At 38.5% G+C, this 12390-nt stretch overlaps 1 protein-coding gene across 11 annotated transcripts in view; it reads left to right on the forward strand.

Moving 5' to 3' along the window:
* Positions 1-12390, forward strand: part of pleca (plectin a) — a 171472-nt gene that overhangs the window by 142435 nt on the left and 16647 nt on the right. For 8 of the 11 annotated variants that reach the window (XM_062047137.1, XM_062047139.1, XM_062047140.1 and 5 more), the window contains 7 exons: positions 4184-4309; positions 4377-4529; positions 4595-4749; positions 7527-7653; positions 7717-7900; positions 8012-8032; positions 11753-11910. In XM_062047137.1, the coding sequence (XP_061903121.1) occupies positions 4184-4309; positions 4377-4529; positions 4595-4749; positions 7527-7653; positions 7717-7900; positions 8012-8032; positions 11753-11910 (924 nt within the window). The remainder of the gene's footprint in view (positions 1-4183; positions 4310-4376; positions 4530-4594; positions 4750-7526; positions 7654-7716; positions 7901-8011; positions 8033-11752; positions 11911-12390) is intronic. The other 3 variants (XM_062047138.1, XM_062047149.1, XM_062047144.1) reach the window with 1 other exon arrangement.

The following is a 12390-nucleotide window of genomic DNA, read 5'->3' on the forward strand; positions in this document are numbered from 1 at the left end:
AAATGTGCTAGCTTGATGCTAATTCACATGGGATTCACCATATACATGCTACTGATTAGCATTAGTGAGCTTACATGGCGTTTTTAAGAAGTTAGCCAAGCTACCAGGGGCATCCCGGTCCGATATCGGCCAAAAAACTGATTAAGGTTCGCTAGGTGCGATACAAGCGGTCTGCTCTGCTCGTGCTAACGTCTCTTCCTGCTCGATTTTTTAACAAAATAAAAGTCCACATGCAGGCATTAAAAATGTCACTCAAACTTACATGCCACACTAAACAACTTCTCTGTGGTGTTCCAACATAAAAGAAATGCATTCAAACAAATGCGCTAGCTCGATGCTAATTCACATGGGATTCACCGTATACATGCTACTGATTAGCATTAGTGAGCTTACATGGCGTTTTTTAAGAAGTTAGCCAAGCTATTAGGGGCATCGCGGTCCAACATCAGCCAAAAAACTGATTAAGGTTCGGTAGGTGCGATACAAGCGGTCTGCTCTGCTCGTGCTAACGTCTCTTCCTGCTCGATTTTTTAACAAAATAAAAGTCAACATGCAGACATTAAAAATGTCACTCGAACTTGCATGCGACAATAAACAACTTCTCTGTGGTGTTCCAACATAAATTAAATGCATTCAAACAAATGCGCTAGCTCGATGCTAATTCATATGGGATTCACCATATACATGCTACTGATTAGCATTAGTGAGTTTACATGGCGTTTTCAACGAGGGTTGCCATTCCACAATACAAAATAAGTTACGGTTAGAAATGACGTATTGTACGGGCTAATATTGTATCAAATCGATATCAGTATCAAATTAGGAATAACAAAAATACGACGTGGTTCGTTCCACTCAACGCAGACGTCATAAAGCCATCAAAGGTCACACACAAGCACCGACATTTTGGCGCAAGCATGAGGCGACAGGACAAAAATATATTTGTGGAAAGTTGTGTTCAAGTTTCTCGTTTGCATCTCATTGCCCATAACTGTGGTGCGTTCAAGGACCCTAGAAACAGAACAGGTAGACTTTATTTGGATTACCTCATTTGCGAGTACGACATTAAAGGCCTACTGAAATGATTTTTTTTAATTTAAACGGGGATAGCAGATCTATTCTATGTGTCATACTTGATCATTTCGCGATATTGCCATATTTTTGCTGAAAGGATTTAGTATAGAACAACGACGATAAAGATTGCAACTTTTGGTATCTGATAAAAAAAAGGCTTGCCCCTACCGGAAGTAGCGTGACGTAGTCAGTTGAACATATACGCAAAGTTCCCTATTGTTTACAATGATGGCCGCATGAAGTGAGAGAGATTCGGACCGAGAAAGCGACAATTTCCCCATTAATTTGAGCGAGGATGAAAGGATGATTTGTGGATGAGTAAAGTGCAAGTGAAGGACTAGTGGGGAGTTGAAGCTATTCAGATAGGGAAGATGCTGTGAGAGCCGGGGGTGACCTGATATTCAGCTGGGAATGACTACAACAGTAAATAAACACAAGACATATATATACTCTATTAGCCACAACACAACCAGGCTTATATTTAATATGCCACAAATTAATCCTGCATAAAAACACCTGCGTGTTTGTTATGCTAGCTCCTAGCTCCTCTGCTAGCTCCTAGCTCCATAGAACACGCCAATACAATTCAAACACCTGATCAACACACACAATCACTCAGCCCAAAAGACCGTTCACCTAACCCAAGGTTCATAAAGCTTATATATTTTTAAAAAGTTACGTACGTGACGCGCACGTACGGTCAAGTTATCGAATGTTTAGCAGCCAAGGCTGCATACTCACGGTACCTGATATTCAGCTGGGAATGACTACAACAGTAAATAAACACAAGACATATATATACTCTATTAGCCACAACACAACCAGGCTTATATTTAATATGCCACAAATTAATCCTGCATAATAACACCTGCGTGTTTGTTACGCTAGCTCCTAGCTCCTCTGCTAGCTCCTAGCTCCATAGAACACGCCAATACAATTCAAACACCTGATCAACACACACAATCACTCAGCCCAAAAGACCGTTCACCTAACCCAGGGGTCGGCAACCCGCGGCTCCGGAGCCGCATGCGGCTCTTTGACCACTCTGATGCGGCTCAGCTACATACATGCCGACCCCCCCTGATTTTCCCAGGAGATTTATGGATCTCAGTGTCTCTCATAGATTGCTCCCAGGGAAAAAAATAATCCTATTTCCACTCAAATTTCCAAACAAAAGGGCGTGCCCTAATTGCACTGCAGTGATTGTCCTCTATAGCATACAGCGTGCCAGTTCTGCCACATGTTGCAAGTTGTTATTACTTGTACACATAGGTGACAGCAAAGCATACTTACTCATCAGCCACACATCTTACACTGACGGTAGCCGTATCAAACAACTTTAACATTGTTACGTTACAAATATGCGCCACACTGTGAACCCACACCAAAAAAGAATGAAAAACACATTTCTGGAGAACATCTGCACTGTAACATAACATAAACACAACACAACCATTACCCAGAATCCCATGCAGCCCTAACTCTTCCGGTCTGGATTATACACCCCGCTACCTTACAACCCCCCCCACACATCAAACACCCCCCCCCCCCTCTCCTTGCGTTGGTTGAGCGGAAGAGTTAGTGCTGCATGGGATTCTGGGTATTGGTACCGTCAGTGTAAGATGTGTGGTTGCTGAGGTAGTACGCCTTGCTGTCACTTACGTGGACAATCTGGAACTGCATTCTACGTGTGGTCAACAGGTGCGCTGTTAGGCCAGCCTGTAGAGGGCGCAAAATGCAGAGCCATCACGCTCTGATATTTGGGTGTCTCCCGTTAAAAGTGAGAGGATTGGCAAGTATGACGCCATCAAGCGTCATTCGTTCAAAACTCGCGGGCTGCGCCAACATCAAATGTCCACATTAAAGTGCGTGCCGGTGCGCGTGTCGGAGACCCCTGGTTAATATAGCACAAAGCATTTAAGCTCTGTATGCAGTGTTTTTCATTTTAAATTGTACTTTTTTTTTTGTGGCTCCGATCACTTTCTTTAATTTGTGAAACTTGCCAAAATGGCTCTTTGAGTGTGGTAAAGGTTGCCGACCCCTGACCTAACCCAAGGTTCATAAAGCTTATATATTTTAAAAAAGTTACGTACGTGACGCGCACGTACGGTACGGTACGTGTTATGCTAGCTCCTAGCTCCTCTGCTAGCTCCTAGCTCCATAGAACACGCCAATACAATTCAAACACCTGATCAACACACACAATCACTCAGCCCAAAAGACCGTTCACCTAACCCAAGGTTCATAAAGCTTATATATTTTAAAAAAGTTACGTACATACGCAAAAAAAAGCCAAAGCTGCATACTCACAGTAGCACGTCTGCGTCTTTGTCATCCAAATCAAAGTAATCCTGGTAAGAGTCTGTGTTGTCCCAGTTCTCTACAGGCGTCTGTGTATCCAAGTCAAAAGTCCTCCTCGTTAGAGTCTCTGTTATCCGAGTTCTTCCATCTTGACTGCATCTTTCGGGAATGTAAACAAAGAAGCGCCGGCTGTGTACTGTTGTGGCTGACTACGTTCGAAAAATACGTCCATTTCGCACCGACAACTTTCTTCTTTGCTTGCTCGGCTTCCTTCTCCATAATGCAATGAACATGATTGAAACAGATTCACGAACACAGATGTCCAGAATACTGTGGAATTATGAAATGAAAACAGAGCTTTTTCGTATTGGCTTCAATGTGGAAGGCATACCCGTGTTCGCCGGTCTACGTCACGCGCTTACGGCATCCTCAGAGGCGTTTCGAACCGGAAGTTTAGCGGCAAATTTAAAATGTCACTTTATAAGTTAACCCGGCCGTATTGGCATGTGTTATAATGTTAAGATTTCATCATTGATATATAAACTATCAGACTGCGTGGTCGGTAGTAGTGGGTTTCAGTAGGCCTTTAAATCGCCATGTAAAATCGCTAATGCTAATCGATAGCATCTCAAAAGCGAAGCCTTACTTATTTTTCGGCATTGAAAAACCCAAGTACCGTCACATGGCACGGTTGGATTTTGCGTACGACCGGCGAGATTTGGTCCATGGGGGCTCTTGAGGAGGGGGGACCCAGAATGTGGTGCTCCGGTCATTTGTCAGTTCTCTGATGGTTCCTCTCCTGCTGCAGTTTTTTGCTGACGTGAAAGAGGCGGAGAACAAGCTGAAGAAGATGCAGGACGCCATGAAGAGGAAGTACACGTGCGAGCGCACCACCACCGTCACCCGGCTGGAGGACCTCCTACAGGACGCCGCCGTGAGTCCGTCCGTTTTTGGCCGCGCTTTGAGCCGCCAACCCGCCCTCCTGACATGTTTGCGTCCAGGACGAGAAGGAGCAGCTGGGCGAGTTCAGGACTCACCTGGAGGGCCTGAAGCGCCGCGCCAAGACGGTGGTGCAGCTGAAGCCGCGCAACCCCGCCACCGCCATCAAGAGCAAACTGCCCGTCCAGGCGGCGTGCGACTTCAAGCAGATGGAGGTAGGTCGCACCTCGGACGGCCGTTTTGGCAGACGGCGCTGACGGCTCACGCATGCGTCCGCCAGATCACCGTCCACCGAGGCGACGAGTGCGCCCTGCTCAACAACTCTCAGCCGTTCAAGTGGAAGGTGCTCAACCGCGAGGGGAGCGAGGCGTCGGTGCCGTCCGTCTGCTTCCTGGTCACGCCCACCAACAAGGACGCCGTCAACAGCGTCGCCGGGTGAGGCAGCCAGAAGGTTAACCAGTCCATGAGCCAGTCTACCAGGAAGTTAGCCAGGCTACCAGAAAGTTAGCTATGCCACTACAGTAGGATGTTAACTAGACTACGAAACGTTAATCAGGCTTTTAAGAAGTTGGCCTAGCTACTAGAAAGTTAGCCAGGCTACCTGGAAGTTATCCAAGCTACCCAAAGGTTAGCCAGGCAATCAAGCGGTTAGCCAGGCTACCTGGAAATTAGCCCGGCTACCAAAAAGTTAGCTAGGCAACTACAGTAGCATTTTTGCTGGACTATAAAGAAGTTAGCTAGGCTACCAGAAGTTAGCTAGACATTAAAGAAGGTTAGCCAGGCAATCAAGCGGTTGGCCAGGCTACCTGGAAATTAGCTGGACTACAAAGAAGTTAGCCAGACAACCAGAGCGTTAGCTAGGCAACTACAGTAGGATGCTAGCTAGACTACGAAGAAGTTAGCTAGGCTAATAAGAAGTGAGCTCGACTAACCGGTAAGTTAATCTGGCTTTTAGAAAGTTAACTAGACAGATAGAAAAATCTGAAGTTAGCTAGGCTAATAAGAATTGAGCTAGACCAGGGGTCACCAACCTTTTTGAAACCAAGAGCTACTTCTTGGGTACTGATTAATGTGAAGGGCTACCAGTTTGATGCACACTTAAATAAATTGCCAGAAATAGCCAATTTGCTCAATTTACCTTTAACTCTATGTTATTATTAATAATTAATGATATTTACACTTAATTGAACGGTTTAAAAGAGGAGAAAACACGAAAAAAAATGACAATTAAATTTTGAAACATAGTTTATCTTCAATTTCGACTCTTTAAAATTCAAAATTCAACTGAAAAAAAGAAGAGAAAAACTAGCTAATTCGAATCTTTTTGAAAAAATTAAAAAAATAATTTATGGAACATCATTAGTAATTTTTCCTGATTAAGATTAATTTTAGAATTTTGATGACATGTTTTAAATAGGTTAAAATCCAATCTGCACTTTGTTAGAATATATAACAAATTGGACCAAGCTATATTTCTAACAAAGACACATCATTATTTCTTCTAGATTTTCCAGAACAAAAATTTTAAAAGAAATTCAAAATACTTTGAAATAAGATTTAAATTTGATTCTACAGATTTTCTAGATTTGCCAGAATATTTTTTTTTAATTTTAATCATAATAAGTTTGAAGAAATATTTCACAAATATTCTTCGTCGAAAAAACAGAAGCTAAATTGAAGAATTAAATTAAAATGTATTAATTATTCTTTACAATAAAAAATAACAAAATTACTTGAACATTGATTTAAATTGTCAGGAAAGAAGAGGAAGGAATTTAAAAGGTAAAAAAGGTATATGTGTTTAAAAATCCTAAAATCATTTTTAAGGTTGTATTTTTTCTCTAAAATTGTCTTTCTGAAAGTTATAAGAAGAAAAAATTAATGAATTTATTTAAACAAGTGAAGACCAAGTCTTTAAAATATTTTCTTGGATTTTCAAATTCTAGTTGAGTTTTGTCTCTCTTAGAATTAAAAATGTCGAGCAAAGCGAGACCAGCTTGCTAGTAAATAAATACAATTTAAAAAATAGAGGCAGCTTACTGGTAAGTGCTGCTATTTGAGCTATTTTTAGAACAGGCCAGCGGGCTACTCATCTGGTCCTCACGGGCGTTGGTGACCCCTGAGCTAGACTAACCGGTAAGTTAATCTGGCTTTTAGAAAGTTAACTAGACAGATAGAAAAATCTGAAGTTAGCTAGGCTAATAAGAATTGAGCTAGACCGGGGGTCGGCAACCCGCGGTTCTAGAGCCGCATGCAGCTCTTTAGCGCCGCCCTAGTGGCTCTCTGGAGATTTTTCAAAAATGTATGAAGAATGGAAAAAGATGAGGGGAAAAAAAAAAAATTTTTTTTGTTTTAGTATGGTTTCTGTAGGAGGACAAACATGACACAAACCTCCGTAATTGTTATAAATCACTCTGTTTATATTAAATATGCTTCACTGATTCAAGTATTTGGCGAGCGCCGTTTTGTCCTACTTATTTTGGCGGTCCTTGAACTCACCGTATAGTCTGTTTACATGCATAACTTTCTCCGACTTTCTAGGACGTGTTTTATGCCACTTCTTTTTCTGTCTCATTTTGTCCACCAAACTGTTAACGTTGTACATGAGTGCACAAAGGTGAGTTTTGTTGATGTTATTGACTTGTGTGAAGTGCTAATCAGACCTATTTGGTCACTGCATGACTGCAAGCTAATCGATGCTAACATGCTATGTAGGCTAGCTATATGTACATATTGCATCATTATGCCTAATTTGTAGCTATATTTGAGCTAATTTAGTTTCCTTTAAGTCTTCTTAATTAAATTTATATCTCATGACACATGTAATATGGCTTTTAATTTTTTGCGGCTCCAGACAGATTTGTTTTTGTTTTTTTTGGTCCAATATGGCTCTTTCAACATTTTGGGTTGCCGACCCCTGAGCTAGACTAACCGGTAAATTAATCTGGCTTTTAGAAAGTTAACTAGACAGATAGAAAAATCTGACGTTAGCTAGGCTAATAAGGAGTGAGCTAGACTAACCGGTAAGTTAATCTGGCTTTTAGAAAGTTAACTAGACAGATAGAAAAATCAAAAGTTTGCTAGGCTAGCAGGAAGTTAACCAGGCTAGCAGGAAGTTAGCAAGCCTATCAGGAAGTTAGCCAGGCTAGCAGGAAGTACCTCCGACTTTTTAAAGCGAAAGGCCAAAAAGAACAAATCTCCATGTTCCTCAGACTGGAGGGCAACCTGCAGAAGCTGCAGACCACGTGGCAGACCTTGTTTGTGGACCTCAGGAGCCTCCTGTCCTGGCAGTACCTCATGAGGGACATCCACATCATCAACACCTGGAACGTCTCCATGGTAATGCCACGCCCTTGTTGTTGCTGAAGTCCTTTAGCAGAACAGTCCCGCTCCATGTGACAGTTCAAGACCCTGACGGTGGAGGAGTACCGACTGGCCCTGAGGAACCTGGAGCTGCACTACCAGGACTTCCTGAGAGACAGCCAGGACTCGCAGACGTTTGGAGCTGAGGACCGCATGCAGGTGGAGTCCAGCTACAACAAGGCCAACCAGCACTACAACACGCTGGTCAGCACCGCCGAACAAGGTGGGTCTCTTGTCCGCGACTCTGTAGACCCTCTGTAGACCTTAGTCAACGCTCCGTGGGTCACACACGCTGTGGTTGGTCAATCAGCTGACTGTTGGCTTCACCTTACAGGCTACGTGCCGCCCAAGACAGGTAAGCCTCCTCCGTCCGTGCCCGCGTGTCCTCCTTTTCTCCACTGTGTCCCACAGTCCGAGTCTGTCTTCCCGTCTCAACCCAGACCCAAATCCACAATGGCACCCAAATCTTTACTGCGTTATTAACTTTTATTGCTGGCCTGAACTCTTTACTCATTATGCACCAGTGGCGGTTATGCAGAGCGGGGTTGTGTTCATGACCCCTCGGAATTATGAGTATCAACAAGCAAGTAGTTTTTTGTACGTTCTGTTTTGCTGCAAAAATTATACAAATTTGTTGTGGATTTTATTTTAATTTTTTTAATTCAATACTTAGTTATGATTTAACCCTAACCCTAAAAAAAAAAGTTTAAGTAGCGCATTTGGTACTAAAATGGCTTAAAATGTAAACAAATAGCCATCCCTACCATGGCGGTTACGGCATTGATGATCCCCCGGAATTAGAACATTTAAAAAAAAAAAGTTTATTATATTGCGGCCGTGCCAGCAACTTGAGGGTTGCAGGTTCGATCCCCGCTTCCGCCATCCTAGTCACTGCCGTTGTGTCCTTGGGCAAGACACTTTACCCACCTGCTCCCAGTGCCACCCACACTGGTTTGAATGTAACTTAGATATTGGGTTTCACTATGTAAAGCGCTTTGAGTCACTTGAGAAAAAAGCGCTATATAAATGTAATTCACTTCACTTCACTATTAAAAATTAAAAAAAAAAAATAAATAAATAAAAAGAATAAAAACAAATAATAAAAAAGTTAATAAAATAACCCCAGGAATTATGTAGTATTTTTTTTACGTTCTGTATTCCTGCAAATATTATACAAAATTTGTTGTAGATTTTATTACAGATACTTGAATTAAATACTTTATTATTTACTGCATTTAATTGAAGTATTTCCATTAGTAGTTAGTTTTTTTTTTACAAATGCATGTGTTCTAATTTTAAGTAGCGCATTTGGTACTAAAATGGCTTAAAATGTAAACAAATAGCCATCCCTACCTACCATGGCGGTTACTTCATTGACGATCCCCCGCAATTAGAAAAAAAATAAAATCAATTTATTATATTAGTAAATTTAAAAAAAAAAAAAATTCAAAAACTAAATAATTTTTTTTAAATAAAAACAAATAATAAAAAAGTTAATAAAATAACCTTAGGTATTATGTAGTAATTTTTTTTATGTTCTGTCTTTCTGCAAAAATTATACAAATTTGTTGAAATGTTATTTCAGATTTTTTTAATTAAATACTTAGTTATTATTTACTGCATTTAATTGAAGTATTTCCATTACTAGTTAGTTTTTTTTACAAAAATGTGCAAATATTCTCATTTTAAGTAGCGCATTTGGTACTAAAATGGCTTAAAATGTAAACAAATAGCAATCTATTTATTATATTAGGAAAGTTTAAAAATATGAATACAAAAATTTTAAAACTAAATTTAAAAAAAATAAAAGAATAAAAACTAATAATAAAAAAGTTCATAAAATAACCCCAGAAATTATGTAGTAATTTTTTTTACATTCTGTCTTTCTGCAAAAATTATACAAAATTTGTTATAGATTTTATTTCAGATTTTTGAATTAAATACTTAGTTGTTATTTAATGCGTTTCCATTACCAGTTATTTTTTTTACAAAAATGTGCATGTATTCTCATTTTAAGTAGCGCATTTGGTACTAAAATGGCTTAAAAAGTAAACAAATAGCCATCCCTACCTACCATGGCGGTTACGGCATTGACGATCCCCCGCAATTAGAAAATTTAAAAAAAATTGTTTTTATTATATCAAAAATTAAATAAATTAATAAAAAAATAAATAGAATAAAAACAAATAATAAAAAAGTTAATAAAATAACCCCAGAAATGATGTAGTATTTTTTTTACGTTCTGTATTCCTGAAAATATTATACAAAATTTGTTGTAGATTTTATTACAGATACTTTAATTAAATACTTTATTATTTACTGCATTTAATTGAAGAATTTCCATTAGTAGTTAGTTTTTTTTACAAATGCATGTATTCTAATTTTAAGTAGCGCATTTGGTACTAAAATGGCTTAAAATGTAAACAAATAGCAATCTATTTATTATATTAGGAAAGTTTAAAAATATGAATACAAAAATTTAAAAACTAAATTAAAAAAAAAACAAACAATAAAAACGAATAATAAAAAAGTTAATAAAATAACCCCAGAAATTATGTAGTAATTTTTTTTTACGTTCTGTCTTTCTGCAAAAATTATACAAAATTTGTTGTAGATTTTATTACAGATACTTGAATTAAATACTTTCTTATTTACTGCATTTAATTGAAGTATTTCCATTAGTAGTTAGTTTTTTTTTTACAAATGCATGTATTCTAATTTTAAGTAGCGCATTTGGTACTAAAATGGCTTAAAATGTAAACAAATAGCCATCCCTACCTACCATGGCGGTTACGGCATTGACGATCCCCCGCAATTAGAAAAAAAATAAAATCTATTTATTATATTAGTAAATTTAAAAAAAAAAAAAATTCAAAAACTAAATACATTTTTTAAATAAAAACAAATAATAAAAAAGTTAATAAAATAACCTTAGGTTTTATGTAGTAATTTTTTTTATGTTCTGTCTTTCTGCAAAAAATATACAAATTTGTTGAAATGTTATTTCAGATTTTTTAATTAAATACTTAGTTATTATTTACTGCATTTAATTGAAGTATTTCCATTACTAGTTAGTTTTTTTTACAAAAATGCGCATGTATTCTCTTTTTAAGTAGCGCATTTGGTACTAAAATGGCTTAAAATGTAAACAAATAGCAATCTATTTATTATATTAGGAAAGTTTAAAAATATGAATACAAAAATTTAAACACTAAATTTAAAAAAAAAATAAAAGAATAAAAACGAATAATAAAAAAGTTAATAAAATAACCCCAGAAATTATGTAGTAATTTTTTTTACGTTCTGTCTTTCTGCAAAAATTATACAAAATTTGTTGTAGATTTTATTTCAGATTTTTTAATTAAATACTTAGTTGTTATTTAATGCGTTTCCATTACTAGTTATTTTTTTACAAAAATGTGCATGTATTCTCATTTTAAGTAGCGCATTTGGTACTAAAATGGCTTAAAATGTAAACAAATAGCCATCCCTACCATGGCGGTTACGTCATTGACGATCCCCAGCAATTAGCATAAAATTTTTTTTTTATTATATTACAAATTAAAAACCTAAATAAAATTAAAAAAAAGAATAAAAACAAATAATAAAAAAGTTAATAAAATAACCCCAGGAATTATGTAGTAATTTTTTTTAACGTTCTGTCTTTCTGCAAAAATTATACAAAATTTGTTATAGATTTTATTTCAGATTTTTGGATGAAATACTTAGTTGTTATTTAATGCGAGTAATTAAAGTCAACAACATTCATGGGTGTGGCCTCCTCACCTGTGCGCACCGTCTCCAAGTCTGTGATTGTTGTGCGGCCATCTTGTTATCGTGCATTCATCCACGCTGTCGCCGTCGCCGCTGTGCCTTCTCACTGGTCGTGCACACCTAATCAAGCATGGCGTCTACTTCCTGTGCGCCCACGACGTCCACTTCCTGTGCGTGGACTCTCTCACCTGACCTAACCTGAATGACGGGCATGTTTAAATCCGCTGATTCCCTTTTTCAATCCAGAGTCAAACTGGCTTTCATGAGACGTTAAAACCTCCTTTTCTTCTGGCGGGAGCAGGTGAGCGAGACGAGTCGCTGAGCAGGACTCACCTGAACCAGCTCAAGGACCTGCGCCTGAGGCTGGAGGGCTGCGAGAATCGAACGGTGACTCGCCTGCGCCAGCTCGCCGACAAGGAGCCGCTGAGAGCCTGCGCCCTGAAGACCAGCGAGCAGATGGTGAGATGAAGAAAGAGCAGAAGTGGTGGAAGGTTGGAATGCTCCTCAGTCAACTGATAGCATCTTGACTTTAGCATGATAGCTCCTTTACAGCAGTTAACCATCATTTTGTACCTCAGAATCATCTAACGTAGTACATGCTAACTGTTAGCATGCTAACTTTTTTAGCCAATTTACCTGACCATGCCACTTGGTCCGTGACACATGCTAACTGTTAGCATGCTAACATTAAAATGCTAACTTTTTTAGACAATTTAGCCAATCATACAACTTGGTAATCGACGCATGCTAACTGTTAGCATGCTAACATTAAAATGCTAACTTTTTTAGACAATTTAGCCAATCATACAACTTGGTAATCGACGCACGCTAACTGTTAGCATGCTAACATTAAAGTGCCAACTTTTTTAGACAATTTAGCCAATCATACAACTTGGTACTCGACGCATGCTAACATTAAAATGCTAACTTTTTTAGACA

The sequence above is a fragment of the Entelurus aequoreus genome, linkage group LG05 (assembly GCF_033978785.1).
Source record: "Entelurus aequoreus isolate RoL-2023_Sb linkage group LG05, RoL_Eaeq_v1.1, whole genome shotgun sequence".
Taxonomy (NCBI): Eukaryota; Metazoa; Chordata; class Actinopteri; order Syngnathiformes; family Syngnathidae; genus Entelurus; species Entelurus aequoreus.